This window comes from Aotus nancymaae, unplaced genomic scaffold, assembly GCF_030222135.1.
Source record: "Aotus nancymaae isolate 86718 unplaced genomic scaffold, 86718_ANA_hifiasm-v0.15.2.pri h1tg000014l, whole genome shotgun sequence".
Lineage (NCBI taxonomy): Eukaryota > Metazoa > Chordata > Mammalia > Primates > Aotidae > Aotus > Aotus nancymaae.
In genome coordinates this window covers 49922549-49938062 of record NW_026988425.1, presented here as the reverse complement: position 1 = coordinate 49938062, position 15514 = coordinate 49922549, and the positions used below count along the sequence as shown (strand labels likewise).

The following is a 15514-nucleotide window of genomic DNA, read 5'->3' as shown; positions in this document are numbered from 1 at the left end:
CAGGCTGGAGTGCAGCGGTGCAATCTCAGCTCACTGCAACCTCCACCTCCTGGGTTCAAGTGATTCTCCTGTCTCAGCCTCCAAAGTACCTGGGATTAAAGGTGTGCACCACCATGACTGGCTAATTTTGTATTTTTAGTAGAGATGGGGTTTTGCCATGTTGGCCAGGCTGGTCTCGAATTCCTGACCTCAGGTGATCTGCCCACCTCGGTCTCCAAAAGTGCTGGGATTACAGACGTAAGTCAATTCGCCCAGCCCTATGTCTTTTTTCTTTTATTCAACTTTGTTGATATGTGAAACTACTTCATTCACTTTTACTGCGAATGCTCCATTGTGTCTGTTTCTATTTCATTTATGTCTATTAGCTTTTTTCTGAGTTTTCTTCCTCTACTTAACTTGAACACTTAACTCATTTTTTTCTGAAAAAAGAAATATTTAAACTATTTTCAATCTAGTCTTCTTCCTACAAAGCTCTGTCCTCCTACTGGATTTCTTCCCTTAGCAAGTTTTACATTTTATGCTTTCTCTGATGCATTTAAAGCTATAAAATTTCCTCTAAGAGGCAGTTGCTTTAGCTATATCCTCAAAGTTTTCCTATATTCTGCTCGTACTGTCATTAAATTCCAAATATTTCAGGATTTCCATATGAACTGTTATTTATAACCTGAGAAATTCAGTTTCCAAATCATGAAGGTTAGGCTTATTTCAACTTTTATTTTAATAAAAGAACATGGCCTATGATGTATCTATGGTATATTTTTGGCCTAAAAAGATGATTAAATTGTACATATTTTCCATATATGCTGGAAAAATGTGTGATTTATAATTTTAGAGTATATGATATCAGACAAATATTAAATCAAGCTGAGTAAGTGACATTCAGATCTACATTCTTACTAATTTCTATTCTGCTCAGCCTCAACTTACTAGGATCTGCAAATTTTTCCTAATGTCCATTTTTCTTTATGCATCTTAGTATATTGTTAGATTCGAACCTTGTTCAGAACTGTAATGTCTTCCTGATGATTTTTTTTATCTTTAATAATTCTACCATAGAGTATACTTTGTCTCCTATTTCTATACCAACTTTAGTTATTATTGAACACTTTTTTCTCTTCACTTTTATTATTAAGTTGAGGGGTACATGTGCAGGATGTGCAGGTTTGTTACGTAGGTAAATGAATGCCATGGTAGTTTGCTGCACCTATCAACCCATCAACTAGGTATTAAGCCTAGTATGCATTAGCTCTTTTCCCTAATGCCCTCTCTGCCCACCTGCCCTCCCCCCGACATTTACAGCACCCGGTAGTCCCAGGCAGTCTCCCATCCAAGTACTAACCAGGCCCAACCCTGCTTAGCTTCCAAGATCAAACAAGATTGGGCGTGTTCAGGGAGATATGGCCATAGACTATCTTCTAATTAAAAAATAAATTTTTTGGTAGAGACAAGATGTTGCTATGTTGCCCAGGCTGGCCTTGAATTCTTGGCCTCAAGAGATCCTCCCATGTTGGCCTGCCAAAGTGCTAGGATTATAGACATGAGCCACCATATGTGACCTCTTTACTTTCAACTCCGTGCTGAAATATACTTAGCTATATTATGATTACTAATACATGGATTTTATTTCTACCATCTTACTTTGTGTTTTCTCTTTACAGAGCTTTTTCAATGCTTTTTGTTCTCCTTTCTGTCCTGTTTCCCCCAAATGGTAAGCTATGTATTTTATTTTTTACCAATTTTCACCATGAATATTTAAGAATTATTTAAACTATTTTCAACTTAGCCTCCTTCCTACAAAGCTCTGTCCTTCTGTTGGATTTCCTCCATTAGCAAGTTATAGATATTAACTGTTCTGACTACCCTTCAATTTTTACCTATTTAAAAAAGATATTTTTCCTTCCAATTGATCAGGCAAAGAATTTTTTTTCATTTGCTAGGATTTTCGTTCTAAAATCCCTAAATTAATAGTCAGTATTGCTAGTTTATACAGTCAATACTTATTTAAGTTTACCAATATGTTTACCGGTTTTATCTTTTTTTTGGCTCATGATTGTTTGTTTCCTATTCCTTTCTTTCTGCAGGCAGTCATCTTACTACTGTATACAATTTAATAGTTCTTATTCAACAGTCTGAGTATTAACAGCATTTTTATCTGAATGGCATTATTTCTCCCTGGTACCTAGTTATCTGAATATAGTTATTTGGATTCAGAGTTATTCTTCTTCAGCATTCTGAATATACTGTGCCATTATATTCTGACATCTGCCTTTACTAAAGAAAATTCTGTTGTGAATATAAATGTTCTTCTAAAAGCAAATCTACCTTTTTTCTCTAGTAGTTTTATCAGTTTTTAAAAAATCTTTGTAATACTGTAATTCCAATACATGCATAAGGGTATGAATTGTTTAATTTGCTGAGGACTCTTGTGCCTCTCTAACTCTGGGAAAAAAAGTCTCATCTATTCTCTTTGACTATTCTTCTTTCCTCTCCTTCTCCCATTTTCTGCTTTCTGTTCAGGAGACAATCATATGTTGGACTAACAGGTCTTATTCTATCTTCCATATCTTATTTATTAACCGCTCTTGTGTTTTCCATTTCCAAAAGTAGAGAATTTCCTCAGATCTATCTTTGGATTAATTTATTCTTTTCACTGTGTTTAATCTTTACCTTTAATCACTCTGTTCTTTTCTGTAAGTTTTTTTTTTTTTTTTTTTTTTTTTTTTTGAGATGGAGTCTCACCGTGTTGCCCAGGCTGGAGTGCAGTGGCGTGATCTCGGCTCACTGCAACCTCCACCTCCCAGGTTCAAGTTATTTTCCTGCCTTAGCCTCCTCAGTAGTTGGAATTATAGGCGTGCACCACCACGCCCGGCTAATTTTTCTGTTTTTTTTTTTAATTAGAAGACTATTACTATTACATTCATAACATATAGCTTAAGGTACAAACTATGAGGTTCGTAACTTAAAAACAAAACACAAAAAGCCACCTAGCCTTCTTAGTAATTAAGGTCTATAACTATTATTTTGATCTGTGCATACCTTAACAATGTAACAATTCATCCAGGTAACTATTAGATACGATAATTTAAATTCCTGGAAACAGGGTAAAATTATTAAACCTTACATTACATACTAGGCTAATATATTTAGTATGTTTAAGAACTGTATGTGGAACACCAGTTTTTTTTTTTTTTTTTTTGAAGAAAAAAAAGGAAGAAAGAGAGAGAAAGAAAAAAAAGGATGAAGAGGAAGAAAAAGGAAGAGAAAGACAGAGAACGGGAGTATTGCTTTATTGCCCAGGCTAGAATGCAGTCTAAAAATAGGAATTGAAAACCTCTGTTATGCCAATAATTGTGCTTAACAATGGAGACAGGAAGGAATAAGGGAAGAAAATAACAAACAAGCAGCCAACCAATATTTCATTTAAACCTATGAAATGCTATGCAATTATTGAGGAGTGATTTACTTCCAATTATGTAGTCACTTTTGGAATAGGTGTGATATGGTACTGATAAGAATGTATGTTTTGTGTATTTGAAGTAGAGATAAATGTTTATTAAGTTTACTTGTTCTGGGTCTGAGTTCAAGTCCTGGATATCCTTGTTAATTTTCTATCTCATTGATTAGTTTAATATTGACAATGTGATGTTACAGTCTCCCACTATTATTGTGTGGGAGGCTAAGTCTCTTTATAAGTCATTAAGAACTTGTCTAATGTATCTGGGTGCTCCTGTATTGGGTATGTGTATATATAGGATCGTTAGCTCTTCCATTTGATTGGTAAATCTTCCTCTGTCCCTCTGTTTTGAGTCTTTGTGTATCGTTACATGTGAGATGGGTCTGGATACAGCGTACCGATGGGTTTTGGCTTTTTATCCAGTTAATAATATATATGAGTTTAATACTGCCATTTGATGCTAGCTGGATATATTTTTGGAAAGGCTGATACTGGTTGTTCCTTTATATGTATAGTGCTTCTTTCAGAAGCTTCTGCAAAGCAGGCCTGGTGATGGTGAAATCTCTAAGTACTTGCTTGTTTGCAAAAGATTTTATTTTTCCTTCGCTTTTGAAGCTCAGTTTGGCTGGATATGAAATTCTGGGTTGAAAGTTCTTTTCTTTAAGGATGTTGAATATTGGCCCCCACCCTTTTCTGGCTTGTAGGGTTTCTGCTGAGAGATCTGCTGTAAGTCTGATAGGCTTCCCTTTGTGGGTAACCTGCCCTTTCTCTCTGGCTGCTCTTAGTATTTTCTCCTTCATTTCAACCCTAATGAATCTGATGATTATGTGCCTTGGGGTTGGTCTTCTTGAGGAATGTCTTTGTGGTGTTCTCTGTATTACCTGGAGTTGAATATTGTCCTGTCTTACTAGGCTGGGAAAGTTTTCCTGAATAATCTCCTGAAGAGTATTTTCCAACTTGGATTCATTCTCTTCGTCACATTCAGGTACACCTATCAAACGTAGATTAGGTCTTTTTACATAGTCCCATATTTCTTGGAGACTTTGCTCATTCTTTTTTATCTTTTTTTCTCTAATCTTGACTTCTCGTTTTATTTCGTTAAGTTGGTCTTCGAACTCTGATATCCTTTATTCTGCTTGATCAATTCGACTGTTACAACTTGTGCATACGTTGCAAAGTTCTCATGTTGTGTTTTTTAGCTCCATTAATTCACCTATATTCCTCTCCAAATTGTCTATTCTCGTTAGCATTTCGTCAAACCTTTTTTCAAAGTTCTTAGTTTCTTTGCATTGGGTTAGAACAAGTTCCTTCAATTCACAGAAGTTTCTTATCATCCACCTTCTGAAGCCTACTTCTGTTAATGGAACACACTCGTTCTCCATCAGGGCTTGTTCCGTTGCTGATGAGGAACTGTGATCCCCTGTAGGGAGAGGCATTCTGATTTTGGGTATTCTCAGCCTTTTTACGCTGGTTTCTTCCCATCATTGTAAATTTATCCACCTGTCATCTTTGTGATTTCTGCCTTTCAAATTAGGTTTCTGAGTGGATATCCAACTTGTTGATTCCCAGCGCCAAAATCTGAGCAATCCACTGCGCCGGCCAAAACAGCAGTGTTAAGATTGATGGTGCTTTTCTGCCTGGGAATCGGCCAAAAGGGGACCCAGTCCCGCTCACTCTGCACCAAGAACTGCCGCGCTAAGGCGCCAGCAAAACCGCTGCGTCGGGCACAAGAGTCGTGCTGGCGACCCGTGGGGCTCCTCCGCTGGGAATCTCCTGGTCCATGAGCAACAAAAATTTGTCTGAAAGTGTGGCATCCTCTCGTTCTCTGCACTTTCACTGGGAGCTACAATCCCGAGCTGCTGGTGGTCAGCCACCTTGGATCTCTCTCCGGAATACCAATTTTTCTATTTTTAGTAGAGACTGAGTTTCACCATGTTGGCCAGGCTGGTCTTGACCTCCTGACCTCATGATCCACCCACCTCAGCCTCCCAAAGTGCTGGGATTACATGCGTGAGCCAACACGCCTGTCCTTTTCTGTAAGTTTCTGAAACAAATTGAGTCCTTTTCTTTTCCTTTTTTTTTGAGACAGAGTCTCATTCTCTTGCCCAGGCTGGAGTGGAGTGGTTCAATCTCAGTTCACTGAAACCTCTGCCTCCTGGGTTCAAGCAATTCTCCTGCCTCAGCCTCCTGAGTAGCTGGGACTACAGGCCTGTACCACTACACCCAGCTAATTTCTGCATTTTTAGTAGAGATTGGGGTTTCACCATGTTGGCTAGGCTGGTCTCAAACTCCTGACCTCAAGTGATCCTCCTGCTTCTGCCTTCCAAAGTGCTGGAATTACAGGTGTGAGCCACCGCGCTCAGCCAACATTAACATATTTTTTAAAGTAACATAACTCCTTCCAGAAGGTATAGTTTGCATTTCATAAGGGACAGCTGACAATCTCTTATAAATCTTAAAGATGTTTGGTGACAACTGATCTTTGGAAAAAAATTAGCTTATAAATCATCTAACCTTTGTATAAAAGTGAACATCTTTTATTCATTTTTTAAAAAGTACTTACCAGATAGTTACTATATTTCTATATACTAACAAATAAAATGAAAATGTTAAAATGATATCTATCACTGACATCAGCAAAAATGGCCAAACTCCCAATTTCACTATTCTAAAAAGGGAAGGAAAAAAATGGCAAGAACTGCCAGAATTAACTTTTTCCAAACTCTAGAAATGAATCAAAGGCTTGAAGCAACCAAGGGAGTATTTATTTAATTAAAAAAAAAAAAAAAAGGCTGACTATTGGTAAGAACGGCAAAGTTTGCAGCATTTTAACTTACCAAGTTCCATCTCTTGGCAACTCCACTTGTAAGTATATAACCAAAAGATTTGAAAACAGGAACTCAAACATAACTGTAGGTGAAATGTTCATAGCAGACTTACTCACAATAGTCGGAAAGAAGAAACAATCCAAACGTCCGTCAACAGGTGAATGGATAAAATGTGGTAAATACATACAATAGTTTATTATTCAACTATTAAAAGAAACATAGTTTTGATATATGCTACAACATGAATGAACACTGACAAGATGCTAAGTAAAATAAGCCAATTACAACAGGACAAATATTGTATAATTCCACTTGTATGAAATACCTAAAACATATCATAGAGAACATGGAATACAGGTTACCAAAGACCAGGGTTAAGGGAGTATACGGGGAATTGTTGTCTAATGGAATACAAAGGTTCTGTTTGGGCGATGATAGTGATGATAGAATACTGTGCACTTAATGCCAGAAATTATACACTTAAGAATAGTTAATATGGGAAATTTTATGTTATAGAGATCTTACCACAAAAAGCTGAAAATATCCCAAATTTCATGAAAACTATTAATCTATACATCCAAGAAGCTCAACTCCAAGGAAGGTAAACCCAGAAAGATCCACACCTAGATACATCAATATAAAACATCAACAAATGGTGCTAGAACAATTGGGTATCTATATGAAAAGAATTTGGACCCCACCTCATACCGTCTATAAAAATGACCTCAAAATGCATCAAAGACTTAAATATAAGAACTAAAACTATAAAAGGCTTAAATGTAAGAACTAAAACTATAAAATTCTTAGAAGGAAACAAAAGAAAATGTCTGCATGGCTCTGCATTAGGCAACAGTTTTCTAGTCATAACATCAAAAGAACAAAAAAAGATAAACTGGGTTGGATAAAAATTTTAAATTTTAGTGTTTCAAAAGGTACCATCAAGAAAGTGAAAAGACAACCCACAGGAGGTTATTAAACATTTGCCAGGCCAGATGCAGTGGCTCACACCTGTAATCCCTACACTTTGGAAGGCCAAGACAGGAGAACTGCTTGAGCCCAGGAGTTTGAGACAAGCCAGGACAATATAGTGAGATGCCATCCCTAAAAAAAGTAAAAAAATTAGCTGGGCATGGTAGCACACACCTATAGTCCCAGCTACTCAGGAGGCTGAGGTGGGAGGACTGCTTGAGACCAGGAGGTTGAGGTTACAGTGAACCATGATTGTGCCACTGCACCCCAGAATCTGGGCAACAGAGCAAGACGCTGTCTCAAAAAAAAATTTTTTTTAGATAAATTTTTTAAAAATACACATTTCCAAATCATGTATCTGACAATACTCATATTGACAATATAAAAATAAATCACAAAACAATAAAAAGACAGCCCAATTGTTAAAATGAATGAAGGATCTGAACAGACATTTCTCCGAAGATACACAAATGGCCAATAAGTGCATGAAAAGCTGCTCAACATCACGGTCATCAAAAAATGCAATCAAAACCTCAATAAGGGCTGGGCACTGTGGCACAGGCCTGTAATCCCAGCACTTTGGGAGGCTGAGGCAGGCAGACTGCGTGAGCTTAGGAGTTAAAGATCAGCCTGGGCAATATGGTGGAACCCCATCTCTACAAAAAATACAAAAATTAGCCAGGTGTGGTAGTTCACATCTGTAGTCCCAGCTACACAGGGGGCTGAGGTGGAAGCATTATTTGAGCCTGGGAGGTTGAAGTTACAGTGAGCCAAGATTGTGCCACTGCCCTCCAGGCTGCATGACAGAATGAGACCCTGTCTCAAAAAAAAAAAAAAAAACCAAAAAATCCCACGAGACTACTTCATACTCATTTAAAAAAAAAAAAAAAAAAACCAGTAACAACTAGTATTGGTGGATGCGGAGAAATCAGAACGCTCATAACACTGAGGGTAGGAATATAAAATGGTGCAGCTGCTACAGAAAACAATTTGGTAGTTCCTCAAAATGTTAAACATTAAGAATTAGCATATGACACAGCAATTCCACTCCTATGTATATACCCCAGAAAAATGAAAACATAGGTTCACACAAAAACTTGTACACAAATGAATATAGCAGCATTAGACATGATAACCCAAAAGTGACAACAACTCAAAGGTTAATCAGCTGAAGAATCAACAAATGTGATGTAACCAGATAACAGCAGAGCCTTCATGAACGGAATTAGTGTTCTTATAAAAGAAGCTCCAGAGAGCCGCACTGCCCTATCCACCATGTGAGGACAGAGAGAGAAGACACCATTTATAAACGAGGAAATGGGTCTCACCAGACACTGAATCTGCTGGTACCTTGATCTTGGACTTCAGACTCTCTAGAACTGTGAGAAATAAATTTCTGTTGTTTACAAGCTACCCAGTTTATAGCATTTTGTTACAGCAATCCAAATTAAGATAGTTTTTTCTTCTGGAAATTGATTAAGCTGATTCTAAAAATCACACAGGAATGCAAAGGACTAAAAATAACAGGCAATCTTGAGATTGTTATTTATTTTGCGTTGCTATAAAGGAATACCCGAGACTGGGAAATTTATGAAAAAAAAAAAAAAGGTTTATTTGGCTCATGATTTGATATCTGAAAACATTCAAGATTGGGCATCTGGTAAGAGCCTCAGGCTGCTTCCACCCATGGCTGAAGGTGAAGGGGAGCTGGTGTGTGCAGAGATCATATGATGTAGAGGAAGTAGGGGGCACCAGGCTCTTTTTAACAATTAGCTCACAAGGGAACTAATAGGGAACTCACTCAACACCCCCACAAGGAGAACACAGGTCTATTCATGAGGGATATGAGCCCCCATGACCCAAACACCTCCCATTAGATCCTACCACCAAATCTGGGAATCAAATTTCAACATGAGAAGGACAAATACCCAAACCATAGCACTTGAAAAACAAGCACTTGAAATACTTACAATGCCATATATCAGGACCTATTACAAAACTACAGTAATTAGATTGTGGGGTAATGGTACAAAAATAGAAAAAATGACCAATGGAATAAAATGAAGAGAAACAGATACACATATATAAGCCACCTAATTTAGGACAAAGGCAACCCTGTAGTGCAGAGTGGAAAAGACAGTCTTTTCGATAAGTAATACTAGGTCAAATGAACATCCATATGGAAAAAAAAGTATCTTGAGTCCTACGTTATATATAAAAATAAACTCCAGATTGATTACACTTAATTTTTCTTTTTTTAGATGAAGTCTCGCTCTGTCACCCAGGCTGGAGTGCAGCAGTGCGATCTCAGCTCACTGCAACCTCTGCCTCCCAGAGTCAGGCAATTCTTCTGCCTCAGCCTCCCGAGCAGCTGGGACTACAGGCATGTGCCACCACACCCAGCTAATTTTTGTTTTTTTAGTAGAGATGGGGTTTCACCATATTGGCTAGGCTGGTCTCAAACTCCTGATCTCGTGATCTGCCTGCCTCAGTCTCCCAAAGTGCTGGGATTACAGGCATGAGCCACTGTGCCCAGCCTAATTTTTGTTTTTTCAGTAGAGATAGGGTTTCATCATGTTGGCCAGGCTGGTCTCGAACTCCTGACCTTAAATGATCTGCCCACCTCGGCTTCCCAAAGTGCTGAGATTACAGGTGTGAGCCACCATGCCCAGCCTATCTGTACTATTCTTGCAACTTAAGATACCCAATAGATATCAAAGATACAGGCAAATGACTTGATGAAAGATGTTTTCCAAATGGCCAATAATCATAAGAAGCGCTCCACATTTCATCAGTCCAAAAAATAGAAATTTAGTACACAATCAGTACACCACCAGACAACCAGCAGAATGGTTAAAATGAGAGAAAAAGAAAAAATATCAAGCATTGGTCAGAATGTGAAAGTGTATCTTAGTATAAACGCTGAAAACATTTGACAATACTGTTAAAGTCAAAAATATACATTGCCTATGACCTAGCAATTCTTCTTCTGAGTATGTACTAATGACATCCAAAAGAATACTACAATGTTTACAGAAGTACCTTCATAATAGCCCCAAACTGGAGGTAATCCAAATACCTACTTTTATTGGAACAACAGTAAAATAAAAGAATACTAACCAGAAATGATAATGATCTACAATTACCACAAACACACAAAGAAGGTAAACATAAAACAGTACATACAATATGATTCCATTCATATCAAGTATAAAAATACACTAAATTATTGTATGCTGTTAAAAGTCATAATAGAGGTTTGGGTCATTAGTGAATAACAAATGAACATAAAAAGGGGATTCTGTGGTGCTAGCAATTTGTATTTCATCACCTGAATGCGAGGGGTTAAAAAAAAAAAAGATCCATTAGAAAGTAAAACAAGGCCAGGCACGGTGGCTCATACCTGTAATCCCAGCACTTTGGGAGGTCGAGGCAGGCAGCTTACCTGAGGTCAGGAGTTCAAGACCAGCCCGGCCAACATAGTGAAACCCCATCTCTACTAAAAATACAAAACTTAGCCAGGCATGCTGGTACATGCCTGTAGTCCTGGCTATTAGAGAGGGTGAAGGCACAAGAATCACTTGAACCCAGGAGGTGGAGGTTGCAGTGAGCCAAGATCACACCACTGTACTCCAGCCTGGGTGACAGAGTGAGACTCCAACTTCAAAAAAAAAAAAGTAAAAGAAGGCATTATTTTGGGGCTCTCTATTCTGTTCTACTGGTGTAGGTATCTGGTTTTGGACCAGTACCACGCTGTTTTGGTTACCGCAGCCTTGTAGGATAGTTTGAACTCAGGTAATGTGATGCTTTCCAGCTTTGTTCTTTGTGCTTGGAATTGCCTTGGCTATTCATGCTCTTTTTTGGTTCCATATGAATTTTAAAACCTTTTTTTCTCATTCTGTAAAGAATGTCATTGGTAGTTTGATTGAATCTGTGACTTGCCTTGAGCAGTATGGCCATTTTAACAATATGGTGGATAGGAATGCTACTGATTTTCATACATTGATTTTGTATTCTGAAATTCTGCTGAAATAATTTATCAGATTAAGGAGCTTTGGGGCAGAGACTATATAGGGTTTTCCAAGTATAAAATCATACCATCTGCAAACGGGAATGCCACACACCTACAACCATCTGATTTTAACAGGGTTGACAACAAGAAGCCATGAGGAAAGGATTCCTTATTCAATAAATGGTGCTGGGATAACTGGCTAGCCATATGTAGAAGATTGAAACTGGACCCCTTCCTTAGACCACATACAAAAATCAATTCCAGATGGATTAAAGAATAACATGTAAAACCTAAAACTATAAAAACCCTGGAGATAACCTAAGGAATATCATTCTAGACAAAAGACCCTTGCAAAGATTCTGTGACGAAGATGCCAAAAGCCACCACAACAGAAATAAAAATTGACAAATGGGACCTAATTAAATGAACAAGTTCCTGCACAATAAAAGAAACTATCAAAAACAGACAACCTATAGAATGGGAGAAAATATTTGCAAAGTATGCATCCAACAAAGGTCAAGAATCCAGGATCTGTAAGGAAATTAAATGTAAAAGCAGAAAAATAACTCCATTAAAAAGTGGGCAACGGACATGGACACATTTCAAAAGACAACATACAGACAACAAGCAGATGAAAAAGTGCTCAACATCACTAACCATTAGAGAAATGCAAATCAAAACCACAACGAAATATCATCTTACACCAGTCAGAACGGTTACTATAAAAAAATAAAAAAATAACAGATGCTGACGAGGTTGCAGAGAAAAGGGAATGCCTATACACTGCTGGTGGGAGTGCAAATTAGTTCAGCCATTGTGGAAAGCAGTGTGGCGATTTCTAGAGAACTTAAAACAGAACTACCATTCCATCCAGCAATCCCATTATTGGGTATATACCCAAAGGAATATAAATAATTCTACCATTAAGACACATGTACATGTATGTTCATCACAGCACTACTCACAATAGCAAAGACATAGACAGAATCAACCTAAACGTCCACCAACAGTAGACTGGACAAAGGAAATGTAGAACATATGCACCATGGAATACCATGCAGCCATAAAAAAGAATGACATACTGTCCTTTGCAGGAACTTAAATGGAGCTCCATTATTCTAAGCAAACTAACACAGAAACAGAAAGCCAAATACTGAATGTTCTCACCTATAAGTTGCAGTTAAACACTGAGAACACGTGGTCACAAAGAAGGGAACAAAAAACACTGGGACTTACTTTAGGGTGGAAGGTGGGAGGAGGTACAGGATTAAAAAACTACCTATCAGGTACTATGCTTATTATCTGGGTGATGAAATAATGTGTACACCAAAAACCCATGACCTGCAATTTACCTAGATAACAAACCTACACATATACCCCTAACCTAAAAGTTAAAAAAAATGTGAAAGGAGGGGCACCTACTGAATATTCACTCAAATATTAAAAGCAGAAAACATACACCAAAGTATTTTTCTTCAAAGGTTTTTGCCATCAGAATTTTTCATACAGTTCTTTCAAAATCAGTTTTATCAGTTTAGTATCTCTGTCTTAAGTACAAATTGTTCCAAAATGTGGTCCTTACCGCCTCTCTTGGAAAACCCTCTGTTCCGTGTTTGATTGTCTTCACAGTCATTACTAGATTCTTAAATAAAAATTTAACATGTAAATAGCGTTTAAATAATTAACTTAAATGATGCAATATATAAAGAATAGCACTGTCACAAGTTAAATTAGTAAGAAAACAAAATATTTTCATAAGTTAACATATAAACATTTTATTTCTTCAAATAATTTTAACAACAGATATATAAAGACATTACTCAGAGTCAATTCCCTATACAAATCATCTCATGTATCTAAATATTAAATGTTTATTATATTAAACTCAGAACCTACTATTTGCCAAGCGTTATACTTGGCAAAAAACCTCAAAAAAATTAAAAATTTCAAAAATTTCAGTTTGACCAAAAATGATTTCAGGAATAGCTAAACTATTAAGTAATCAAGTGGTTCTCAAATATGGTCCACAGACCACTAGACTGTTATATTTATAATGTCATATATTTTGTGTAATGTAATTTTTTTTTTTTGACTCCAGAGATGTAGTCTGCTCTGCTGCACAGGCTGGAGTGCACTGGTGTGATCTCGGCTCACTGCAACCTCTGCCTCCTGGGTTTAAGCAATTCTCCCACCTCAGCCTCCTGAGTAGCTGGGATTACAGGCATGCGCCACCATGCCAGACTAATTTTTGTATTTTTAGTAGAGATGTGGTTTTGCCATGATGGCAAGGCTGGTCTTGAACTCCTGGTCTCAGGTGATCTGCCCACCTTGGCCTCCCAAAGTGCTTGGATTACAGGCATGAACCACCAGACCTGGCCAATTTACTGTTCTTAATAAACTTGAGACATTTGTGCTTTCTTAAATATATGCAAACATTCCCCCATTCATCATAATGAAATAATCTGAGGATATCCTAGCTTCTCCATTTCTAATGATATTAATATGTAACATTCCCAGAGTTTTAAAATAGTGGTATGAGTGATCACTATACTGAAGGCTGCCTGAAAACTACCTGGAGAGTTGGCTAAAAATAAATTTCTAGGCTGGCTGCAGCAGCTCATACCTGTAATCCCAGCACTTTGGGAGGTCGAGGTGGGCAGATCATGAGGTCAGGAGTTCAAGACCAGCCTGACCAACATGGTGAAACCCTGTCTCTACGAAAAATACAAAAATTAGCCAGGTGTGGTGGCACACTCCTGTAATACCAGCTACTCAGGAGGCTGAGGCAGGAGAATCACTTGAACCCGGGAGGTGAAGGTTGCAGTGAGCCGATATCATGCCACTGCACTCCAGCCTGGCATGAATTCATTCATTCATTCATTCATTCCTAGGCCCCATTCCCAGAAATGTTTATTCTAAAAGGAATAATTTTTCACAATTTAAAAGTTCTATGTTATTACCATAACATCAAGCTTTCCAGAAGATTCAAAAAAAGTCACATTTGGGAAATACAAAGATGGTTTCAAGGGAGCTTTGTACATGTCACTAATATTTAATATCTGGGAACATTAAGTCATAATAATGAGAGCAAGTCACTAAACAGCTTGCAGGCTATTAGCTAAGTTCCCGTGTAAAAGTCCCAATCCATTTAACATATTGTTCTACAATAAACAGTGACCCAAAGCTCTTGTTGCAGGCTTCTATTTGAGCTATAGCTGACAACTGGCAAACAATACTGAAGAGCCATTAACAAGATAACTTTCTGGAAAGTAGGACTTAATACAATGGAGAAGGGCAGGAAAGAAATAATTTTACAAAAGTTGGCCCTGGAGTAATGATGATGATCACTAATATTTACTGCCTTAGAGGAAAAAAAAACTATTAATCTAGAACCTGGCAAGGAAGAGTCTCACAGTATCTTTGGCCAATTATTTCCCTAAAATAAACCCATAGTTATTTTGATCACATTGGGAATAAATATAGAAAACATTAAGAGAAGTTGGGTGATGGGTACATGAAAAACCTCTGTACTATTTTTGCAACTTCTTATAAATCAAACTATGTCAAAATTTAAAAAAAATTTAAAAAAGAAGTGATCTTTAAGAGTTAGGAAATAAAGCTAAGCAAACAAAAATGAGATAATGATCCCAAGATTAGTTACAACCTATTAATGATATAAAAACAATAACACATAAAGAAAGTATGTGCATGGCACTGTTCTAATTGTATCACATGTATTAACTTTTTAAATTTTCAGAAAAACTTTGTGAAGTTGATATAATAATCATTTTATAAATAGGAAAAATGAAAAACAGCAAGTTACATGCTTTTTCAAGATAATTCAGGAGGAGGGTCTAAGTCTCACACCTAGCATGTTCGAATCCAATATCTGAGTTCCTTCTACTACAATATACCAGCTTAAGGAAAATAGATTACAAGAGAAAAAATTTAAAAACACACTATTCATTTGTGTGTACAGTAAAAAGCTTCTACTGTGAGCTCAGAACCTGGGCTTGTTAGCAATTTGAAAGAATGAAAGAATTCAATCCACATTATCTATTTTTGTTTTTTTAGGGGAACTAAGAATGAAAAAAGAAGAAAGTAGTCCAAAACAAAGCAAGCAGGTCACTTTGGAGCGAAGTTCTCTCAAGTGCTGTGAGAATTTGTATTCAAAAGCTCTCTGGTCCACCATCTCTAGAAAGGAATCAAGTAGGTAGAAAGGTCTTTGTATAAGTAGAAATGATCTTGAAT

General features: G+C 37.2%; 1 protein-coding gene and 1 pseudogene across 1 annotated transcript in view; both read right to left on the bottom strand.

Moving 5' to 3' along the window:
• Positions 1 to 15514, bottom strand: part of DDX4 (DEAD-box helicase 4) — a 67688-nt gene that overhangs the window by 28478 nt on the left and 23696 nt on the right. Inside the window, exon 7 of the mRNA XM_012457299.2 lies at positions 12846 to 12905. Coding sequence (XP_012312722.1) covers positions 12846 to 12905 — 60 coding nt within the window. The remainder of the gene's footprint in view (positions 1 to 12845; positions 12906 to 15514) is intronic.
• On the bottom strand, positions 1291 to 1409 carry LOC135274950 (5S ribosomal RNA; annotated as a pseudogene).